Raw genomic sequence first — 23,560 nt, forward strand, 5'->3', positions numbered from 1 at the left:
AACCGATTTGATTCCATGTCTTTGCTATTGTGAATAGTGCTGCAATGAACATATGAGCATGGGTGTCTTTTTGGATATAAACCCAGTAATTGGACTGCTGGGTCAAATGGTCGTTCTGTTTTAAGTTTTTTGAGAAATCTCCAAACTACTTTCCACAATGTCTGAACTAATTTACATTCTTATCAATAGCATATAAGCATCTTCTTTTCTCAGCAGCCTCACCAGCCTCTATTGTTTTTTGACTTTTTAATAACAGTCATTCTGACTGGCGTGAGATAGTATCTCATTGTGGTTTTGATTTGCATCTCTCTGATGATTAGTGATATTGAGCATTTTTCATATCTGTTGACTGCTTGTATGTCTTCTTTGGAGAAGTGTCTGTTCATTTCTTTTGCCCACTTTTTATTGGGGTTATTTTATTATTATTATTATTATTATTATTATTATTATTATTATTATTATTTGCGTGCTGAATTGTTTAAGCTCTGTACAGATTCTGGATATTAGACCTTTGTTGCTTGCATAGTTTGTGAGTATTTTCTCCCATTCTGTAGCTTGTCTGTTCACTCTGTTGATAGTTTCCTTTGTTGTGCAGAAGCTTTTTAGTTTAATTAGGACCTGCTTGTCAATTTTTGTTTTTATTGCAAATGCTTTTAGGAACTTAGTCATAAATTTTTCCCCAAGACTAATGTCTAGAATGGTGTTTCCTAGGTTTTATTCTAGGGTTCTTATAATTTGAGATCTTACATTTAAACTTTTAATCCATCTTGAGTTAATTTTTGCATATAGTGAAAGGTAAGGGTCTAGTTTCATTCTTTTGTGTGTGGCTGGGCAGCTATCATGGCACCATTTATTGAATAGGGAGTGTTTCCCCCATTGCTTATTTCCGTCAGCTTTGTTGAAGATCAGATGGCCGTGGGTACTCAGCTTTATTTCTGTGTTCCATTGGTCTATGTGTCTGTTTTTATACCAGTGCCGTGCTGTTTTGATTACTGTAGCCTTAGTATAGTTTGAATTTGGGTAATGTGATGCCTCAGGCTTTGTTCTTTTGGCTCAGGATTGTTTTGGCTATTTGAGCTTTTTTTTTTTTTTTTTTGGTTCCATATGAATTTTAGAATAGTTTTTCTAATTCTGTGAACATGACAGTGGTAGTTAGGAATAGCATTGAGTCTGTGGATTGCTTTGGGTAGTATGGCCATTGTAATGATACTGATTCTTCCAATCCATGAGCATGGAATGGTTTTCCAATTGTTTGTGCCATCTGTGGTGTCTTTCAGCAGTGCTTTGTGGTTCTTCTTGTAGAGATCTTTTATGACCTTGCTTAGCTAGGCATTCCTAAGTATTTTATTTGTGTGTATATGTGACTATTGCAAATGAGATTGCATTCTTGATTTGGCTCTCAGCTTGAACTTTACAGGTGTATAGAAATACTACGGATTTGTGCACATTGATTTTGCTTCCAACTTTACAGAAGTTGTTAATCAGTTCCGGGGACTTTTGGTGGAGTCTTTAGGGTTTTCTAGGTACAAAATCATATCATCAAAGAAGAAACAAGGTTTGACTTCTTCTTTTCCTGTTTGGATGTCTTTTATTCCCTTCTCTTGTCAGATTGCTCTGGCTAAGACTTCTAAATGACAGAATTTTTAAAAATCACCATTTGGCAATGATCACCAGGATAATGTTTAATTAAATTAAGGAACATCATTGCATATTGAAATTATACAGGTGTGGGAGTGGGATGAGAAAGCTTAAAAGTATCTCCCTACCAAATGCTTATAAATTACGATGTGGAAGGGGAAGTAACTTTACAATAGAGAAACTTGACTGAGGTCAAGTTAATCAAATGATCAGAGTGAACAACATTAGTGATGGGACAGATTGACAATGAAAGCCGATAGGACTCATCAAGAATAATCCAGCATCACTTCTATGTTATTTTGGCCAAAAAAGCATAACCTCAGTCTAATCATCAGACAGAGCCACATTGAGGGACATTATTCAAAACAACTAGCCTGCAGTCTTCGAGATGTCAAGGAAAAAACAAGGCATCTGTTTCAAACTGGAGACCCGAAAGACATGGTAACTAAGAGCCATGCACGGTCCCAGATGGATCCTTTGCTAGAAAATACATTTATTAAGACACTTGGTGAAACTCAAAGGGGGTTTCCACATGAAGGGTATGTGAGAGTTCTTTGGACCGTTCCTTTAACGCTCTGTATTTTGAAATAGTTTCAGAATAAAAATGGAAATGGAAAAAAAATGCAATGTTAACATATACGAGTTACTACTTTTGACAAGTTAGCTTCCTTTTCATGCCTCAATTTCTTCACCTGTACGGTGAAGACAGTAACAGCTACATAAAGGTTACTGGGAAGAGATGGAGAAGCACCGAGCCCAGGGTCCGCTCACAGCATAAATGCTCAAGCCCTGGTCATTATGAGTACTATGTTCTTGCCAACTTTTTCTTGGGTTTCTTAGTCTCTAAAAGATTGTCAATTGCAAGAAACGGTATTTTACATACCACTGAGGGAGAAAACAAACAAACAAACAAAAACATTCGATGAATTCCTGACAATGTGATTCTTCTCACTTAGAGCTTTTAATACTTATTGAGAGAACTCTGCTAGACTTACTCAAATGTAGATTTTTATCCTCTGCTACTCTATGACAACTTTTAAAAGGAGAGGATCAGTCAAGTGAATTGGCTGAGGTGTTCCTAAGGCTCCTTCACATTTTGGGTCTGGTGTCCGGAATCATTTTGAGTCAGAGTCTCGGGGTCTTCGTTTCTCCACCAGACAGCATCCTCTGTGTTCCTGATGGCATTCAGGCCTGCAGCCTGCCAGTCCCGCAGAGAGGCTTAGGAAAGACAGGCAGAGTGGGGACACCTGGGAGAAAAGAGAGGCTGGGATGTCGCTTTAATTCCATCCTCTCCAGCCCTGGAGAACCCCCTGCAGGGTTTTTCCATGCCAGGCAGACATCACACTGGCCAGAGTGCCCGAGAGAACCCCCCATGCCTTCCTCTACCCTGGGCTTTCTCTGCTAGGGTGAGGCCCTGCCAGCTCTTCCTGGCCAACCCTGCCCTTCCTGGTAGGAGGAAAGCAAAGAACAATCAAGCCAGAATTCCAGTGGCTTCGAGGAAGGTTCCCGCCCCTCCATTTCCTCCATTCCCCTCATTCCTGTCTGTTGCCCTTTCCCCTGGGAGACAGCCCCATGTAGGAGAAATCTGACGGCATTTTGTTGTGTCTTGGCACTGTGACTCATCCTGTCTTTATTCAAACTTTTCATATTTGGTTCACCACGAATAGTTTCTGCATTAATTGGGATTTTTTAAACTATATTGCATTAAAATATTACTTATATCAATTACTGAATTTTGAGATGCCTGTTTAAATTTTGAGCCTGAGATAGTGCTTCACTCACCTGACCTTAATTCTGCTAGCCCTGCTATGCTCAGGGAGCCATTCATTCATTCATTCATTCATTCACACACAGTCACTAAAGGTCTCCTCTGTACCAGGCCATGTGCTAGGTATTTGGGAGGGAAATGCAAGCCAGACACAAGCCAGCACTGAAGATAGTGTCGGAGGAAAGACAGCCATGAACATGCATGACCATATGACACATGGTGGGGTGGGGCGGCAGGGCACAGAGGATATTGGGGAATTCAACATGCCACCAGCTACCACTTGTAGGGGGTTCTCCTCTGGCCAGCTCTCAGCTAAGGTCTTCCTGCACACAGTCTCGCTGGGTCCCCTCAACAGTCCTTCCAGGTTTGTAGATGCTTCTGCAAAAGTAACAGACAAATGGATGTCCCGAGACTTGGGGAAGTAACACGCAGATGATTTGCACAAGGACACACTTTAAGAAGCAGTGGACTTGGAAGTCCAACCCAGATCTGCCTGGCTCTGTGCTCAAACCAGCTGTGGTGATTGCAGCCATTTCCACCTGCATCGCTATCGAGGAGTCAGGGAAGGCTGCATGGAGGAGGCCCTGTGTCAGCTGAGGCTTGAAGGAGGCCTAGAAGTTTGTAAGAAGATAAGTTGGAATAGAAGGCCTCCTGGAAGTAAGAAAAGTCACGTGCACTATTAGCAAAGTAGGCCTGGGCTGGCACTACTTCCTCTTTCTGCTTCTCTGTTTCCTGATGACGTCAACGTGAATAGGAAGTGTAGGAGGCTCACTCTGCCTAGAGGCTCCAGAAGAAGGCTGGACTCTCCGACCACACAGAGGTACGTTCCGGCATCCAGGAGCAGTGCTGAGGGGTGGGGTCAGGGCAGGGGGGAATGTGGGGACTCCAGGATGGAAAAGGACAGGGGGAGCCTGGGGGGCGTCCTGTGGGCAGCTGCGCCCTGGGGACTTGGAGGACTTAGGGCTTGGCCTCTTGGGATGACCTGAGCCCAGACTCCTGGGGCAGCCAGCGGGTGGGGAGGCAGCCAGGGGTGCCAAGCTGCTTTGGTGTTGTACGATAGCTCTGGGGAGGACTCAGCCTCGCCAGTGGGATCTGGTTGGTCCTGGTGGGAAGGACGCCTAGTGGGGTGGAGAGAGCTCAGGCCTGGGAGTCAAGCAGCTATGGTCTGTCTTCACTTTGTCACTAAGATGCTGGTGGTAGTGAGAGCACCCCCTGTCCACCCTGGGCTTCTGTCTCCTCATTTGTGGAGTGGGGAGCATAGATAGTCTCTGACATCTCGATTTAGAAACAGAGAGAATGCATGCTTGTGTGTTTGCCTGTGTGGGCATTTGTGTGTGTTCTTCTGTGTGTATGTGCATGTGCAGAAAGACTAAGAGGCAGAGGGTGAAACCTGGGACCTTGCTGCGCTGAGGCCCAGAGCCGGGTGCGGTGTGGCTTCGGAAGCTCACTTTGAACTTGAGAAAGAGCCCAGCCCTTTGCCCAGAGACATACCAGGCACAATACAGCCGTCTCTCTCTTTCTCTCTCACTCTGTCTGTCTTTTTAGTTATGACACTCTGCCCTGCTTATTTGGGTTGCTGATGTGTGTTGGTGCCCAGGTGTGTGTGTTCTGTAACTAAGTATGTTGGCTGGGTGGGTAGGTATGTGGGGTGTCTGCTTTAGGGTGTGTGCAGGTGTGCGTACTGGCCCTGAGAATGAAAGGGCAGGTGTTTTACTGGGACCTTGTCAGACCGGTGCTAGTGATGAGCTGCATATGTGCAATTTTTAGTCTTCAAAAACCCTGCTGTTATATTTTTGTATAGCCAAATTCTAAATTTTTTCTATTATCTTTCCTGCTTTTTAATCATTTTATAATGAGTGAACATTTCCAATTAGCTTTTGGTCACTCTTTTTCTCATCCTGCAGTTTTATTTATATTGTTCCAGTGTACAGATATACTAACACCACAGTTTAGTTCATAAGCTGTATAAGGAATGTATTTAATGCTAAACAAGCAACTATGCAGAAACCTGACTCCATGAAAATTAGAATAATCTAGAAGTATGTAGCACAAGAGACAAAGTCCCCAGCAATTTCTTGTCCGTAGTTCCATAGCTTACTCTTCTCACCACATGTATTCTTCCAGAACATTTTCTAAGCACGATACAAGCATGTAGTTTTCCTTTCCTTTTCTTTTCTTGTTTGTTTTTTGTTTTGTTTTGTTTTTGTGATGGAATTTTACTCTTGTTGCCCAGGCTGGAATGCAGTGGCACAATCTCGGCTCACTGCAACCTCCTCCTCCCGGGTTCAGGTGATTCTCCAGCCTCAGCCTCCTGAGTAGCTGGGATTACAGCCCCCAACCACCACCAGACCTGGCTAATTTTTGTATTTTTAGTAGAGATGGGGTTTTACCATGTTGGTCAGGCTGGTCTTGAGCTCCTGACCTCAGGTGTTGCACCTGTCTCAGCCACCCAAAATGCTGGGATTACAGGCTTGAGCTACCGTGCCCAGCTGGTAGTTTTTCTTTTTACAGAAATGGGATTATTTATATATTATTTTATATATATATTATTTACATGTATATATATTTCTTTTTTTTTTTACTTAATATTATATTTTGGAATATTTCAAAATTTCTACAATGATACATACAGATCTAACTTGTTAAGTAACCCTAAGAAATATGCGGCATTTATTAGGATGGGTACACCACAATGCATCTAATCTCATGTTGATTGACACCTAGATTGTTTCTAATTTTTCCACGTCTACGGAACTGTTTCTGTAGACTAAATTACTAAATGCAGAATTACCATGCAAGAGGTTGTGCGTTAGAAATTTTAATAGGTATTGGCAAATCAGTCTCAAAGCAGCTGAGCTAAGCTGACATTCCCAGGCAGTGCCTAAAAGGGCCAATTTACCTTCAGAGAAATTATCAATCTTCTAATTGTTGACCAATATTATGTATGGAAATTCTCAATGTTGCTTGATTTTTTTCTTTCTCTGACTATGGGTGAAGTTGTACATTTTCTATATGTGGATTGGCCATCTGGATTTCATTTATGATGAACGTGGAGAAATTTTTGTTCATCTCCTGTTGAATTCTCTTTTACATCTTAACTTTTAGAGTGACTCGTTTATTATGTATATTAATAATCCATTTATATATGTTGAAAATATATTCTCCCAAGTTATCACTTAGTTTTTTCTTTACTATGTTTAAGATGTCTTATGTCATATAAAAATGTTTTCATTGTTAAGTCAAACCTGTCATTACTTTTTATATGGTTTCTGGTTTTGGTGTCTTGTAAACCTCTGAGGTTACCGGCGTCTTGTAAACCTCTTTTTACTTTATGATTTCTGATTTGGCGTCTTGTAAACCTCCAAGATTACAGAAAGAGTTTTAATAATTTTACTATTTTGGTTTGACTTTCAGATTTTTAGCCCACCTAGAATTTAGAGAGGTGAATAATGTGTAAAATAACTTTTAAAAATAATTACCATCTAATTGTCTTAACATTGCTAATTATGAGTGTGCAGTTTCTCCTCTCTTCACTGATTCGAAGAGCTCCTATTACGTCCTAGGATTCTATACGTACTTTGTTATTTTCCTTATTGTTTTCTGTTCCATTTGGCTACCACTACATTCCTTATTATTTTTCCAGGGAATGGAGCAAGTCTCTCATCTCTGGTTTGTTATAATTTAGAATCAGTTTGCCAAGGCCAGGCGCAGTGGCTCATGCCTGTAATCCCAGCACTTTGGGAGGCTGAGGCAGGCAGATCCCTTGAGGTCAGGAGTTCAAGACCAGCCTGGCCAACATGGTGAAATCCCATGTCTACTAAAAATACAAAAAATTAGCCGGGCTTGGTGATGTGCACCTGTAATCCCAGCTACTTGGGAGGCTGAAGTGGGAGAATCACTTGAACCCAGGAGGCAAAATTTGCACTGAGCCGAGAGCACAACACTGCACTCCAGCAGGGGCAACAAAGCGAGACTCTGTCTCAAAAAAAAGAAAAAGACAAAAGCAGGAGGTGGGGTGGTGGGCGCGGTGGCTCACGCCTGTAATCCCAGCACTTTGGGAGGCCAATGTGGGCAGATCACGAGATCAGGAGATCAAGACCATTCTGGCTAACACAGTGAAACCCTATCTCTACTAAAAATACAAAAAATTAGCCAGGTGTGGTGGCAGGTGCCTGTAGTCCCAGCTACTTGGGAGCCTGAGGCAGGAGAATGGCATGAACCTGGGAAGCAGAGCTTGCAGTGAACCGAGATCAAGCCACTGCACTCCAGCCTGGGTGACAGAGCAAGACTCAGTCTCAAAAAAAAAAAAAAAAAAAATCAGTTTGCCAAGTCCATGAAGTATCTTTTTGGAATTTTCATGTTGATTGCATTGAATTTAGAGATTATATGAGGGACATTGGCCACTGGAAGTAAAGACAATAGTGAGAGCCTCTTGTGTGAGGCTTTTACGGGAGTACACTAACGTGCCCCCTTGGCTCTGACACCGCCTTTGGTTTCTGGCAGACATTCAGTGATGCCAACGTTTCCTCCACTGCCTCATTTGCCAGGGTTTGTTTTTCATTTAACCAGAAAAGTCGTGTTTATTATTAAATATTTAGGAGCATCTTTCAAGATCAACTTATCCTTTTTTCCCTTTTAATCCGTTCATCTGTTTGTTTGAATCATAAATAGATTTCTCGAGGGTTCTCCTACAATGCATGGAGTACCCTCTACTTGGCCATGATGTCTTCTTCTTTTAAAAGTCTTTGTCTGGTTGACCTATGAAATTGTTTGTTTCTGGAGTGAATTTGTATTTTGCTTTCTTCCGCCTAGTTTTTATTCCTACCATTCAATTTCTTCATAAGCTTGGGAATGTTTTATGTGTGTGTTTATTTTAAGTAAGAAGGTGTTTGGTTTTTCTCTTCTTTTTTCTCTCTCTTCCTTTCTCTGTCCCTCCCACCCCTTCTTTGTCACCCTCCTGTCCCCATGCTTACTCTGCATTCGTAGTGATTTTTAATCTTCACATTTTTAAGGATTTAAAATGTATTGAACTTATATTTTCTGGTTTGGGCGCAGTGGTTCACGCCTGTAATCCCAGCACTTTGGGAGGTCAAGGTGGGCAGATCACTTGAGGCCAGGAGTTTGAGAACAGCCTGGCCAACATGGTGAAAACCAGTCTCTACTAAAGATACAAAAACTAGCCAGGCGTGGTAGTGCACGCCTGTAGTCCCAGCTACTCAGGAGGCTAAGTCACAAGAATCGCTTGAACCCAGGAGGCAGAGATTGCAGTGAGCCAAGATCATGCCATTGCACTCCAGCCTGGGTGATGGAGTGAGATTCTGTCTCAAAAAATATATACATTTTTTTAAAAGAAACCATATTTGCTACCAGCATTTGGGTTTATTTAGCACATGTATGCTCTTCCAAAACAAGAGGAGATCTTTAGCAAGTTTTCAGTTCTCCTCCACTCTCCACCCCAGCCTCACAGCCAACTCCCATGTTAAAATCATCTGAGTTTTGGTTCAATATTCTTCTTTACTTATCTATAAGTGTGACTGGTTTCTTTGCCTCAGTATTTCAGCCTATCTTGGATTTTTTTTCCTGAAATATAACCTAGAGTAATTTTTTTCAGAAAAGATTTGAAAAACTTTCTTTGTCCTTACATATCCAAAATTTTTTGTGTCCTTTAAACGTCAAAGAAAACTTGACATTTTATGATTCTAGGTTTAAGCATAATTTTCCCTTGGTATTTTCAAGACATCTATTTAAAGTTCAGAGTCTCTCATGTGAAATCTCTAGCCAATCTGACCCTTGTCGCATTCAAAGTATCCTATTTGTTTTCTTCTGGAAGCATTTCTAGGATTATCCTCATATTCTTGCAAGATATAAAGTTTACCAGTGAGAACTGGGTTTGATTCTATTAAAAGGAATCTTGGGAGTTAACTCTGATCTCTGTCCCCTACTATAAAACCCCATTGTAGTAGCCCCCACCCCTTGAATACAGATTCCTTACTGTCTTTAAAAAATATTTTACAGGCCGGGCGCGGTGGCTCAAGCCTGTAATCCCAGCACTTTGGGAGGCCGAGACAGGCGGATCACGAGGTCAGGAGATCGAGACCATCCTGGCTAACACGGTGAAACCCCGTCTCTACTAAAAAAAATACAAAAATCTAGCCGGGTGAGGTGGCGGGCGCCTGTAGTCCCAGCTACTCGGGAGGCTGAGGCAGGAGAATGGCGGGAACCCGGGAGGCGGAGCTTGCAGTGAGCTGAGATCCGGCCACTGCACTCCAGCTTGGGTGATAGAGCGAGACTCCGTCTCAACAAAAAAAAAAAAAAAAAAAAAAAAAGTTTTACAAAGGAATCTTTTTCTTTTATTAGTGGGCCTTTTTTTCCTTGAAAGCCCTGGGAAGCTTTCCCCATTTGCTGTTGTATCTGGTTGGTTGCAAACGGAAAATCCCTAAGCAACAGTGGCTTGACAACATAGAAGTTTCTTTTTCCTAGCATATAAAAGAGGCCCAGGGGTAGCAGTTTCAGGTTAGTATGGTTGCTCCAGACTGAGACTGGGAATCCAACTTCCTCTCTTTCTGTTGTATCATCTTCACATATGACTTCCATCCTCAAGGTAACCTCATGGTCCAAAATAGCTGCTGAAGCTTCATCTATTACCTCCAAGTTGCAGGTTGAAAGAAGGAAGAAAGACAGAGGGACAAAAATGAACCTCTCCCACCTGAGTCAACTGCCATCGAGCAGCCTTTTTTGGAAGACATACACAATGTTTCTACTCTCACCTCCTTGGATCACATTTAGTCACTTGACGGCACCTAGCAGCAAGGGAGTAGAGGAAATAAAAACTTTGATTCTGTGTAGCAATCAACTCAGCTGAAACCTTGGCTTCTGCTGCCAGGAGGAAAGGGACACGGTCTTCCACTGTCTTTCAGACTAGGTGGCTAACACTGTCTGCCATACCTGCTCTTAATGCTCTCCACCCCCTGCTTCTGGATGCTGGAATTTTTGAATTTCTTTCCCAGGTCTAAACTTTTCTCTAAGACTTTTCATCTCCTTGACTATTTGCTCTATTTTATATATCTATCTTTTTCATTTGTGGTATCCCTTCTGTGGTCTGGCCTGTTATTGATAGTTTGCTGGGGTTTTTTGTTTGTTTTTTTGAGACAGAGTCTCAGGCTGGAGTCCCATGGCAGCTGTCTTAGCTCACCGCAACCTCCGCCTCCCAGCTTCAAGCAATTCTCCTGCCTCAGTCTCCAGAATAGTTGGGATTACAGGCGTGTGCCACCATGGCCAGCTATATATATATATATGTATACACACATACACACACTTATATATATATATATATTTTTTTAGTAGAGACGGGGTTTCACCATGTTGGCCAGGCTAGTCTCAAACTCCTGACCTCAAGTGATCTGCCCGCCTCAGCCTCCCAAAGTGCTGGGATTACAGGCACGAGCCACCACGCCTAGCCGTTGACTGATTTTTTTTTTTTAATTATGGATCTCACATCTTCAAATTCCAAGAAGTCTGTTCTTTGCATAGAAGTGCCTTCTTTTAAATGGCTATGATTTCTCAAATCTCCCCGAGGATGCTAATTTAGATGTCTTAATGTACTCTTTTATTTTTGCTGTATCTGTGCCTGTCTGTAGAAGCGTCTGCTGGGTTAGTGTATGTCAGAATAGATGTGTGCTGTTTTGACATTTGGGAAATGGAATCACTATTGGTATAGAGGTCAGGGACAGAGTGTAGAGGTAACTCACCGTGGGCTTGAATCCCAACCTGTTCCTTACCCACCGTGTGACTGTCGACCAATTATATAACATCCCACCCGTTTTCTCATCTACAAAGTGGAGATTCTAGCGGTAACCTATATATGGACGTATTCATATCCGTGAAGCCTTTTGAATAATGCCTGGCTCAAGAAAAACACTGCAATATTGTCAGCCACTATCATGAATTCTCTCTGTATAGGTGAATGTTGTTTGTACTCTTTAATGATATTGATTTGTTTTAATCTTTTACACTAACCTGTGCTCCATAATTCTAGTTGCTATGGTCTATGTGTTTAAGTGCTCCCAACTTTATGTTGCAACCTAATCCCCAATGTGAGACTATCTAGTGGTAGTGCCTGTGGCACCCTATAGAATACCCCAGCAGGTGCCCTTGCTCCTTCCGCCACGTGAGATTACAGGGAGAAGACTGTGAGGAACAGGCCCTCACCAGATATTGAATCTTGAACTTCCCAGCCTCCAGAACTATGAGAAATAAACTTTGTTACTTGTAAGCCACTCCATCTATGGTATGTTGTTAGAGTAGCCCTAAGGGATGAGTATGTTGGTGCAAAGATTTTCTGTTCGCACTCTGTCCTTTGCTTTTATGGTTCAGTCAGTTTGATAAATTACAGAAGATTTCACTTCTATGTACTTCTGCCAGCCTTTGTCTCTGTGATGTCTCCTATGCTTTTAAGCTTAAAGAGTTCAAAGGCATTCACTCCTCTGGTTTGCAGGTTTCATAGGATGTAACATTTTACATTGAAATTTGTAATTAACTTGTTATTTGGGGAATGGTGTGAAATGCGGTTTTAGATAGGCATTTTTATGTTGTTATTCAATGATGTTAGCGTTTTTTTAAATTGAAGATTTCATCACTTCACATTGACTCCTGATTCCTCCTTCATCATGTGTTAGTACATTCTGGGGTCAAATAGAGTTTGTTTCCAGCCAGCATGTCCGTTGATAGATTCTGTGTGTGTGTATGTGCGTCTGTGCATGTATCTGTATGTATGTGTGCATGTTCGTGTGTAGATGGTCTATGCGAGTGTGTATATGTGTATGTGTGTGTGTTGTGCATGTGTATGTGTGTGCCTGTGTGTGAATTTGTGTGTATATGTGTAAATGTGTGTGCATGTTTGTGTGCATGTGTATACATGTGTGTATACATGTATGTATCTGTGTTGTTCGTGTATGTGTATGTGTGTCTGTGTCTCTCTGTGTGTGTTTGTGTGTATGTGTGTGTGCATGCTTGCATGTGTATATGCATGTATATTGTATGTATCTGTGTGTGTGTCTGTGTCTGCGTTTGTGTGTATATGTGTGGGTATGTGTGTGCACGTTTTGTGTGTACGTGTATATATGTATGTATCTGTATGTATCTGTGTGTGTGTTGTACATGTGTGTGCCTGTGTGTGTGCGTGTGTGTGTGTGTGTGTGTGTTTGCGTGGGCATGTTGAGTGAAGCTTCCAGCAATCTTCCAGAAGAAAAGGAGCCACAGTTGTCTGTTCTGCTCTCTTGGGTACTTCCCAGACCAGTGAAATGAAAGGGAGGAAACCCCCGGCCTCCGAGGAGAAAAGGGAACTGGCAAGCAGAGGGTGGGGGGATGACGGTAAATGGAGCAGGGGTGGGGAGAGCACAGGCCCTGTGGAAGCGAGGACATGTGTGTGTACGTGTGTTCATGTCCAGGGGATGACACTGTGGCATCCAACAGCCGTGGACCCGCAGCCCACGGGGAGCTTAGTAGGAGTCACGTCCCAGGCCTCCCTCTCAGCTGCCCTGCTGTCTAGCGCATTGTGCAGTGGTAGTGTCAGTGACTCAAGTGGGGGCCCAGTGCCTCAGGCCACGCAGCGCATGTCCATTGCCTTCATGTTGCGGGACACTGAGGGGTCATGCATGAGGGCCACTTCTCTGGGTTGTCCCCACAACATGGGTGGTGTCCCTGGGACACGTGGAAGGGGAGGGGCAGCTCACTGCTGACATCTCCTTCTGCAGGCCTGGAGGAGGCAGAGGCCAGGAGGGAGAGGTCCCAAGAACCTGTGAAATGGATCTGGCCTGGCTCCCAGCTGGGCAGGAACACAGGACTTCAGGACACTGAGGACCCTGCCACGCCCATGGCCAGCACCCACCAGTGCTGGCACCTGCCTGTCCAGAGCTGACCAGGGAGATGGCACTGGCCCAGAGGCTGCTCTCCATGGCCCTGCTGGCCCTGTGCTGGGGGCGCAGACTGGCAGGGGCAGAAGGTGAGTCCCGTGGCTCCCACCCCCTTCCCTGTCCCCCTCCTCACTGCTGCATCCTGGGGAGGGCCGCAGCGTACCCCCAGGACCCTGCCCACCAGCCCTCCTCCTGCTCCTCTCCCTCCGTCTCTCCCCCTGGCCTTCCCTGGGCCTCCCTCGCTTCCCTCCTCCTGCACATTCCTGCTCATCCTGTCCTGGAAAGTCCAGCTGAGCGTGTCTGGCTTCCTGGCCCACATTTCTCAGCACCGCACTCCTGGCCCCCAGCCTCCAGGATGGCTGCTCTGGCCGTTTCCCTGTCCCTCCTTCCCCAGCAGACACTCTCTGCACCTCAGTGGTTCCCACCTCCGGGACTTAGCTCCTGCAGGTCCTCAGCCGGGGTTCTCTCCCTGCTTCAGCCGCTAGCACCCTCCTTGTGCCTGAAGGCCATGCTGGGATGCTCCTGGGTTCTTGAGGTGAAATGGCCCCTCCCAAGGGCTCCCAGACTCCCAAGGGCTTCTGTGACAATGCTGAGACCACAGACCCTTAACAAATACCAGGCTCCTGAGGCTGGGGACTAGAGAGCAGGGGGGAGGGCATAGGTAGGACTCTGCCACACTGCATCCCAGGGCTGAGTGCGTGCCCCCTCCCAGGCTGCACAATGGGTTCAGGGGCCGGGCCTGTGCTTGACCCATGTCCCTGTCCTGAAGGTGGGGGAGGGGACCGTGCGCAGGAACAGCACACAGCAGAAGCCCAGAAAGTGTGCTGAGAACCAACAGAATATCGTGCTTCTGTCGGGAGAGGAGGGTCTGCAACCAGGAGACCCCCATCAGGCAGACCCCCTTCCCAACTCAGGGCACCTCTGCCTGGCCACCTGGTGCCTCTGCAGGGACCTGGGAGACCCCTCCCCAGAGTTGGGCATCCCAGAGCACCTGGGGGTGATGGTGACAAGGGTCCCACCAGGAAAGAGAGGTGACCCCTGCCTACCCCTCTTGTCAGAAACCGTCCCGCTGCGGACCCTGCGCTGCTACAATGACTACACCAGCCACATCACCTGCAGGTGGGCGGACACCCAGGATGCCCAGCAGCTTGTCAACGTGACCCTCATTCGCCGGGTGAATGAGTGAGTGACGCTGGGTGCAGGGTCCATGGGCAGGGGCTACGGTGTCCCCTGTGCCTGGAGTGGGACGGTGGTGTAGAGAGGGACCTGTCAGGTCAGCCTCGGGGTGGAAGTGGACAGAGGACAGAGGAGAAGGGAGGCCCTCCTGGGAGCTCCTGCCCTGCCAGGCACCTGCCAGGCCAGGCGCTACTGTCTGACCTGGGGTTTCTGTGGAGTGCCTTCTACACACACTCACGTTGTTGATGATGGTGGTGGTGACAATGGTGACAATCTTCTCTTATTTTGTCACAATTTAACACAATTGCCCCACATGTCCTGTCTTAGTTCCTCCTCACTGTGAGGTGGGCAGGGCCAGGCCACGATGCCCCAACTGTGCCACCGCCTGCCTGTCCAGAGCAGAGCAGGGCGATGATGCTGGCCTGGGAGCTGGCCTGGGAGTTCACAGATGGGGAAACTGAGGCCCTGGAGGTGAAGTGCCAGCCCTGGCCACAAGGTAGGGAGTGGCAGAACAGGCCATGTGAACGTGTCTGGGAGGGGGCTCCGCACTCTCCCCGGGTCCCCCTCTGCATATGGGCTGCGACCTGTCTCACCCGAGCTCTCCTGGGCATGCGCCACACGGGAAGGGGACCAGCATCGCTCTGGGGTGTTGGCCAGGGTCTAAATCAGCCTTAAATGAAATAATTAAACAGCTGGAACCAGAGAGGCAAGTGACAACCCATTGGAGGTCACCCCAGCATTGGGGGGTGGGACTGGCTCTGCCACCTCCCCACCCCTCCACCACCTTCAGTTCTCCTGGGTGCCTCTGTCGGACCTTCTCCATTCTCCCCAAAGACCATCCTGCCCCTCCCCGTGACCTGCTTCCTGCTGCTCTGACACAACAGGGGACCAGGGAGACGCTCCCTCCCCACTCCACACTCACATTCCCCACTGCCCACTGCCGGGGCGTGGGCCTGGACCAGGGCACCTATCTAAGGCCTAAGACCTGATGCTGTCAGGTCCTGTTACTCAGGAACATCACGGCCCCCAAGTCCCTACTCTGCCCTGTGCCACCCACTATACCCTCTCCCAGGATCTTTCCCAATCGCCTTGCAAACCTCAGATGCCCACAGGAGTGCAGCGCCTGGGCATCTCCTGACCTGGCCACCCTGCGGCCCCTCTTTCTCTGTTTCCTTTGACAGCAGCATTCCCGACAGAGTTGTCCACACTCACTACATTCAGTGTCTTTCCAGCCATTTCCTCCTGGGCCCACTCCCCCAGGATGCTGCTCCCACCAGGCCACCCAAACTGCTCTGGTCCAAGTCAGCAATGCCCCGGGGAGCAGGATCTCATGGTTGGGCCTCCGCCTTCTTCCTACTTGACCAGGGGCAGCCCCTGACAAGGAGGACCACCACGGCCTCCCTGCAGTTCCTCCTGCACCTGGCTCTGCCCACAGCTCACCCAGCGCCCCCGGGGCCCTGCCCACCTTCCTCTTTCTTCTTGTCTGCTGCCTCTTGGTTCTCTCGGCTGCCAAGGGTGAGATGCCCAGGCCTAGTCCATGGACCTACTCTCTGCTGTATCCACTCTGCAGAGACCCCCTCAGGACCTGGGGGCATCTCCCAAAGGTGACCTCAAGCCCACACTTCCCCTAAGCTCCAGGCCTCCAGGCTCACTAGCCTCTCCACCTGTCACTTAAACCACAGGCGTCTCCGACTCCAAATGTCCTCAGCCAAAGTCCTGCTCTCACCTGAGCTGCGTTGCTGCCTCCATCTTCCCCATTTCGCTTTCTAAATGGGAGTTCCTAGTGGCTCAAGCTAAACAATAGGGAGGATTTTGTTTTAAGTCTCTTTTGCCACCATTCCTTCCTGACTGCTACATCCCTCCGCCAGCAAATGCTGCCAACCTTATCTCAAGCAGAACGTGAATCTCACCCACACCAGCCTGACCAGCCTGGTGCACGCCACTTCCTGTCACCTGGATATTCCAGAAGCCTCCTAACTGGGCCCCCTGCTTCCAACGTTGCCACATTCCCACCTCAGTCTATTCACAACTGAGGACCCTCAGGAGTCCTTTCAAAGCATTCATCAAAGTCTGCAATGCCTTTGCTCAGAACTGTTTCCCAGTCACTCATAGTGAGATCCAATCCCGTCACGTTGACGGATGGGTCTCCTACACCTCCCTGTCACATGCTCTACTCCCCGCGCACTGGTTCGAGGCCAAACCACGCAACACACCAAACTCTGCCTGCCCCAGGGCCTTTGCACATGCGGTTCCCGTTTCCTGAAATCCTCACAATTTGCACAGTCCCTCCTTCAATGCCTTTAACATTCTGCCCCCAGGTCACCTCCTTAGAGAGGCCTGCTTGTCCCATATTTCAAATCGCCTCCCCAGCCCAGCCCTTACTCCCTCCTCACTTGCTTCTTGCTTTATTTATCCACATGAAGTTCTCTCCACTGCTCACGCTACGCGCTTTGTTCCATGCGGGTCCGCTTCTCCCAGGATGGCAGCTCTGGGGGCAGGATTTGTGTGTGCTTTGTCACTGCCTGGCCCCTGATTCTGGACAGAGCCAGGCACGTGGTGAGCACTCAGTGAACCTTTGATGAGTGAGTGATCCCCATATACCCTGGGCTAAGCCATGTCCTCTCCCAGCAGGGACCTTCCAGAGCCAGTGTCCTGTGACCTCAGTGAAGACATGCCCTGGTCAGCCTGCCCCTATCCCCGCTGCATGCCCAGGAGATGTGTCATTCCTTACCAGAGTTTTGTCGTCACGGACGTTGACTACTACTCATTCCAACCAGACAGGCCTCTGGGCACCCAGCTCATCGTCACTCTGACCCAGCATGGTGAGGGGCTGGGGACCCCGTCTGGGGCTTGGTTTCCCGTGTGGACAGGGGGGCACCAGGGGTGGCCCAGGGAGTCTTCAAGGCAGGAGACCGTGGCTTGGGGTTGGGTGAGGGTTTCTTGAGGGATGAGGGTGTGGTCTGGTTACGTGGAGGCTTCAGAGCAGGGACGGTATGAGGGGCCCCTGACAAAGGCTTCTCCTATGCCCCGGCTGCTACCACCTCCCACTAAGCCATGGGCTTCCAGCACTGCAGGCTTCCCTTGAAGAAACACCGTTCTCACCACTCACTTAGAAACCTACCCAGTTAGAAAACTCTGTCCGCTTAGTTGTTTCATCTCATCTCTGAAGCAACCCGTTTCCTGGATGTGGCCCTCGAGGCCCAGGAGGTCAGATGCCTCCTCTGAAGTCCCCCCGCTGAGCAGTAATGACAGAGATGGGTCAGCCTTCCCAGCGGCTTCCTGCACGGTAGACGGGGAGCTTCTCCCCTCCCTGCCCTGGAGGAGGGACCCCGTGTGGGCTGCAATCCCACAGTGGTCCCTGAAGCCATCTGTGGTCTAGGGTGGGGTAGATGATCATTTTATATAGTTAGGTTTTATTTGCCTCTATAGTAGAAAGAAATATAACCCGCAGTTCGAAGTCCTGGATTCAAGGAAATGGTTGCTTAGAGTGAAGCTAAACCTAAAAAGGGACATGTTTTATGAAAGTTTTCGTTGACGTGGCAAAAACCCACGCCAGTGGCAGGCTGGTAGGAGGAACTGCAGGCTGTCATTGGAGTCTCAGAACCACGGCAGGCTTGGTGCTGTTACTGGTGCCTTTGGCTGCTGCTGAAACGGAGACAGAGGGAGGTGACTAGTCCAGGGCCTCTCTGCTGCTGCTGGCAGAGCTGAGATCCAGCACAGGATAGTCTGGGTCCTTGGTCCTAACCAGCAGCCCACCTGGTGCTCTTTGCAAGGGTCACACGGAAGGGGCTCTGACCGTGGTTTCCTGCCCCTTTTTGTCACAGCATCATCAAGCCACTGCCAGAGGAGGGGATGGGTTAGGCCACCAGGAATCCATCAGAAGCAATGTTTCCACACATGGGTTTGATGGACACGAGAGTCCCTTCCTTCCGGAGAGCAGCTCAGGGTGCCCAGGCTGGAGGGAGGAGAAATACTATATGTCGTCCACCGTGAGAACTTACCGACAGCGGCGGGTGGGTGCCTCATGCAGGGGATAAAGGGCAGGGTCCCTGGGAGATCAGCACAGGCTTCCCAGAAGTAAGAGCTTTGCAACTCAGATCTGAAGGGTGGACAGGAGAGGAGGGCAGGAGGAGCCTCTCTGGCAGGGTAACAGCTGCGCAGAGGCTGGGGGACTGGAAGGGCACGGGTGGCTGGGGAACCTGCTCTCCATTGGGCCCAGGAAGCGTCAACTTCAAAGGCTGGGCGGTGGTGGGAAGAAGCAGGAGACACAGGCAGGGACCTGACCCCGGAGAGGCTTCTGTCTCCTGCAGTCTCAGGGCAGAGGGGACCCGCTAGGCACGGAGAGCACTGAGGGGAAATGCCATGATCAGATGTGGATGTGAGAATGCTGGGGACAGGGGACTTACAGGGTAGATTGGAGGAGCAGGAGTTGGGAAAGAAGTTGAAGCTCAGGACGTGACCTCAAGCACTCATTCCTAGAAATGACGAGGACACAGCTGGCTAGGAGATGGGGACACGAGGGCAGGCAAATCAGAGTTCGGATATACACACAATTCATTCGTTCAACCCTCTTTCCTTGAGCACCTACATATACCAGCAAAGCCGTCCACAAACCAGCCAGCCACCCTGCCCTTGGAGCTTACAGCCTGGAAACCAGGAAGGTTTCTAGGGCGATGGAGACAACTCAGATATAGGGAGAGAAGTGCGGCCCTTGGCCTCCTGGAGCCTGTGTTGAGCGGTGAGGTAGGGTCCAGCCTAATGCAGACTAACGATGAATCAAGGAAGCTGGGGGGTACTGGGCAGGTGACAGGCCTGCCTCTGATCTGCTCTGAGGCTCCATGTCTGGAGACCTTGGACATTTCACTTCCTCTATGAGTTTCTCCATCTGTGAAATGAGCTGGTGGACTAAACCTCTTGAGTTGGTTGAGCAGGTTTCTGATGGGGCTGCCAGTCTGTGTAGCTTGTGGCAGCTTCCAAGAGGGCTCTGCCGGGAAGGACTCCCCCTCCATGACAGCCTCGGGGGTTGGGAGTGCAATGACCCATGAGGGACGCCAGTCCTGGCTGTGGGTGGGGAGGGGCGGCTCCTCTGCTGTGTGTCTGCCGTTCTGGGTTGATGATTCCTGACACGCTCTAACACACCATAGCCCATGTCCAGCAGAGAGCACTTACCTCCTATGCGTGAGGGTATTTTTGTTTGAAAGTCATTCCTCGGCAAGCAGACACAGAAATGCCACAAAACAGGTGCCATGTCTTCATTCTGCATTTTCTTGAACAACCCAGAGTTCCCAGGAGATGGGTGCTTGCCTTGTGGCTGCAAGGATTTCATGAGAAGCCCCAAGTTTGCCTACAAATATCCGTTCATTCATTCACTCATTCACCTTGCCTTGTAATTCACTAAACAGATGCATCTTGGCCTGGAGATAGGGAAGGGGATCAGGACCAACCCCACCCACCCCCATCTCCTCACCCCTTAGGGGAGGCAGACACAGAAACACAGGAATCCCTCCGCTGTGGTAAGACCTGGTGGAGGGAATTCCACTGAGCTATGGTGGCAATGAGAGAAAGAATAAGGGATTCTGCCTGGAGATGCGGATCCGAGGACGTTCCTGGAGCCAGAGGCATTTGCCCCGGGCATTGACAGCAGGAGGGACCCTGGGCAGGAGGAAGTGAGCTTGGACAGCAGGAGGGGGAGGCCTCTGGACCGCAGGCCCCTCTGCTGGCAGGAGCCACCCAGGCTGCAGCATGGGCAGTGGGGAGCCTCAGGACAGAGGAGGCTCCATTGAGAGTTTCCTCACCAGCGCCTTTCAGGGAGCTCGGGTCACATGGGCGCTGCAATCGGCACGGCTTTCCATTGCTTTCATGTTGAAACGCTACAGTTTTGCAGATGAAGCCTGAGGCCCACAGAGGAAATGGGTCTTGCTCAAGGTCCTTCAGCTGCTGGGGGCAGGGGTGGCCTGGAACCCCCCCGTGTCCACACAAAAGACCACGCAGGCCCTGACTGCCCCCCAGCGGTCCAGCCCTTAGGTGCCCTTCACTTCCCCCTCCAGTCCAGCCTCCTGCGCCCAAGGACCTGCGGATCAGCACCGACCAGGACCACTTCCTGCTGACCTGGAGTGTGGCCCCTGGGAGGCCCCAGAGCCACTGGTTGTCCCTGGGGGATCTGGAGTTTGAGGTGGTCTACAAGCGGCTCCAGGACTCTTGGGAGGTAGGAACCACGGCCAGCTCTGTCCCAGCCCAAAGGGATGGGCGGCACCCCTCCTTCAGCACCCACTGTCTCCTGACAGGATGCAGCCACCCTCCTCTCCAACGCCTCACAGGCCACCCTGGGGCCAGAGCACCTCATGCCCAGCAGCACCTATGTGGCCCGAGTGCGGACCCACCTGGCCTCAGGCTCTCGGCTCTCCGGACGTCCCAGCGAGTGGAGCCCAGAGGTTCGCTGGGACTCCCAGCCAGGTAAGGGAGCCAGAGCCCAGGAAATGCCCTGTGGTGGGAGGGTGGGCTCATCAGGAGCTCCTGGCACAGCAGGGTTCCTGGGCTCCACCTGGGGGCTTCCCAGATCTCCTGCTGCCATCTTTCCAGGAGCCTCCCTGGGCCGTCCCACCTGTACTGTGATTGCTGCCCAGTAGGAGCCTGCATCTGTTCACTTTGGGCTTCCCGGTTTCTGCATGCTCTCTGCCACCGGCAATTACAATACTAACAACAATAGCGCTATTAGCAGCCGCGTGTTAATGGAGGCTACAGGATATGCAGGGCTTACGCACGTTTTTCTGTTCAATCCCCAAACACTGAAACTTAGATACTATTTCCATTCTCTGGGAGGGTGTGCAGGTGCACAGAACTCTCTGTCTCGGAGCTGTTGGACGCCCAGCTGGCAGGTTCAGGCTGAAGTTTCAGTCCTGGTCTTTTGACCCCAGAGCTCGTGACCTCTGTGATGAATCACACGGAGGGCACCTACCGAGAACTATGGGAGGGATGAAGGAGGGAGGGAGTGTATGAGGACCTGTCTCCCTCCCAGGGGACGAGGCCCAGCCCCAGAACCTGCAGTGCTTCTTTGACGGGGCCGCCGTGCTCAGCTGCTCCTGGGAGGTGAGGCAGGAGGTGGCCAGCTCAGTCTCCTTTGGCCTCTTCTACAAGCCCAGCCCAGATGCAGGGTGAGCACCTTTTTTCTCCGTCCCCTCCCCTCCTCTTGGCCTTGCTGTCTCCACGCTTCCTTCTGTCCCTGGGGCCCCAGCAGAAGCCACAGCCCACCCCAAGCTCTCCTCCCTCCCATGTGCCCTCCCTCCCATGTGCCCTCCCTCCCCCTGCCCTCAGCTCTGCTGTGCTCCTCAGGGAGGAAGAGTGCTCCCCAGTGCTGAGGGAGGGGCTCGGCAGCCTCTACACCAGGCACCACTGCCAGATTCCCGTGCCCGACCCCGGGACCCACAGCCAATACATCGTCTCCGTTCAGCCAAGGAGGGCAGAGAAACGCATAAAGAGCTCAGAAAACAGTGAGTTTGCTCCCAGCCCGCTGTGGGGATGGTCTGGGATTAGCCCACCCTCATTGTGTAACCCAGATCAGCTCAGGGTTCCTCCTGGCCAAGTCTTCATGTTTGTCACTTTCAAAGAGATGCAGTCCAGTGACCAAAAGTGAACAGAGAAGCAATGAAACCACGATGGCAGTGGCCGAAAACAGGAGCAGATCTTTTAAACCTCTGATCTCTTGTCCTTTTCTTCTGCTTCCCTCTCCTATCCTGCAGCTCTCCAAATCTCCACCGCTAGCCACACCCTCCTGATCCTGTCACCAAAACCCTCCCTTTCATTCCTCGTTGGATTTTCCTCTTTCTGATTTCCTAAGTTTCCCGCCGACTGATATTCTTCCTTTAATGTCACTGATCTATGATGTACTTTTCAGCTGGGGTCTGTGGTGTGTACAAATAGTGTTGATCCTTGGAGTTTAATATGCTTCATTTCTGTGATGTAACAAAGACCCCAGTGCAGTGGAACCTCTCACATTGTTTCAGGGTGACCAAGTCCTTCCATCCAGTCTTTAGCATGTGTGAAGGGCAGAGGCCAATTTGTCTTAGTTACCTGGGTTTGAATTTATCATTAACTCTCTTGAGATCCTCACTGGAAAAAGCGATTTTGATTGTTCAAATGCACAGGATATATTAAGGGCCTCATATAATGCCTGGCACATAAGAGGCCTCAACAAATTACAGGCATTCATATTATGTTTATACTGTGAAGGCATCGAGGTTATAAGCATTCTCTTTTTTCTTTTGGGTAGACTGAAGCTCAGAGAGGTTGAGTGACTTACTTAAAGTTGCACAGCTGTCAGTAGGCCGATCAAGATTAGAGTTCAGAACTTCTGAGTCCCTGCCCAGTTTCTGCTTTCTTTACCCTTTGCCTCTTTCAACTTGTGGGTCTGCTGGCCAGGTGGGAGGTGCTGTCTGCAAAGGGCTTCCCCTTTCTCTTTGGCCACTATCTCGTTGGGGAGAGGCCTCACCTAGATGTTGTTGAAGGCCTGCTACAGCTGCTGTATTGGGGATTTTCTGGTGATGAGAACGTGTGAATGGTCCCGGCCTTCAGCCATCTCCCTACAGCACCTCTGGGAGTGTCAGACAAGAGAGCCCATCACACTGGTGGGGTCGCAATCTTTGTTCTACCACTGCTTACCTGCCTTTCCTCAGGGCAAGTTACTTAATGGTTCTGTGCCTCAGTTTCCCTGTCTGTGAAAAGTGAAGGTTAATAGTACCCACCACATAGGGCTGTTAGAATTGAGTGGAATAATTCATGTGGAATAAGTATGTATAACAGTGCCTAAAACATAGTCAGGCTGGGCACAGTGGCTCTCACTTGTATTCCCAGCACTTTGGGAGGCCAAGGCAGGTGGATCACAAGAGGTCAGGAATTCAAGACCAGCCTGGCCAACATGGCGAAACCCCATCTCCACTGAAAATACAAAAATTAGCTGGGCATGGTGGCAGGTGCCTGTAATCCCAGCTACTTGGGAGACTGAAGCAGGAGAATCGCTTGAATCCGGGAGGCAGAGGTTGCAGTGAGCCAAGGTTGCACTACTGCACTCCAG

The 23,560-nt window shown here is 49.1% G+C and overlaps 1 protein-coding gene across 6 annotated transcripts in view; it reads left to right on the top strand.

The window, feature by feature from the left end:
• The first annotated feature begins 4,069 nt into the window (after positions 1–4,069).
• Positions 4,070–23,560, top strand: part of CSF2RB (colony stimulating factor 2 receptor subunit beta) — a 27,507-nt gene continuing 8,016 nt past the window's right edge. Inside the window, exons 1-8 of one of the 6 annotated variants that reach the window (XM_023222076.1) lie at positions 4,070–4,226; positions 13,159–13,406; positions 14,376–14,499; positions 17,122–17,315; positions 20,541–20,698; positions 20,778–20,946; positions 21,509–21,644; positions 21,805–21,980. In XM_023222076.1, the coding sequence (XP_023077844.1) occupies positions 13,331–13,406; positions 14,376–14,499; positions 17,122–17,315; positions 20,541–20,698; positions 20,778–20,946; positions 21,509–21,644; positions 21,805–21,980 (1,033 nt within the window). In that variant the 5' untranslated portion in view covers positions 4,070–4,226; positions 13,159–13,330. Of the gene's footprint in view, positions 4,227–9,494; positions 9,520–9,770; positions 9,920–13,158; positions 13,407–14,375; positions 14,500–17,121; positions 17,316–20,540; positions 20,699–20,777; positions 20,947–21,508; positions 21,645–21,804; positions 21,981–23,560 lie in introns of those variants that run through there. The other 5 variants (XM_023222080.1, XM_023222079.1, XM_023222081.1 and 2 more) reach the window with 5 other exon arrangements.

Source organism: Piliocolobus tephrosceles, chromosome 19 (genome assembly GCF_002776525.5).
Source record: "Piliocolobus tephrosceles isolate RC106 chromosome 19, ASM277652v3, whole genome shotgun sequence".
NCBI classification, from domain to species: Eukaryota; Metazoa; Chordata; class Mammalia; order Primates; family Cercopithecidae; genus Piliocolobus; species Piliocolobus tephrosceles.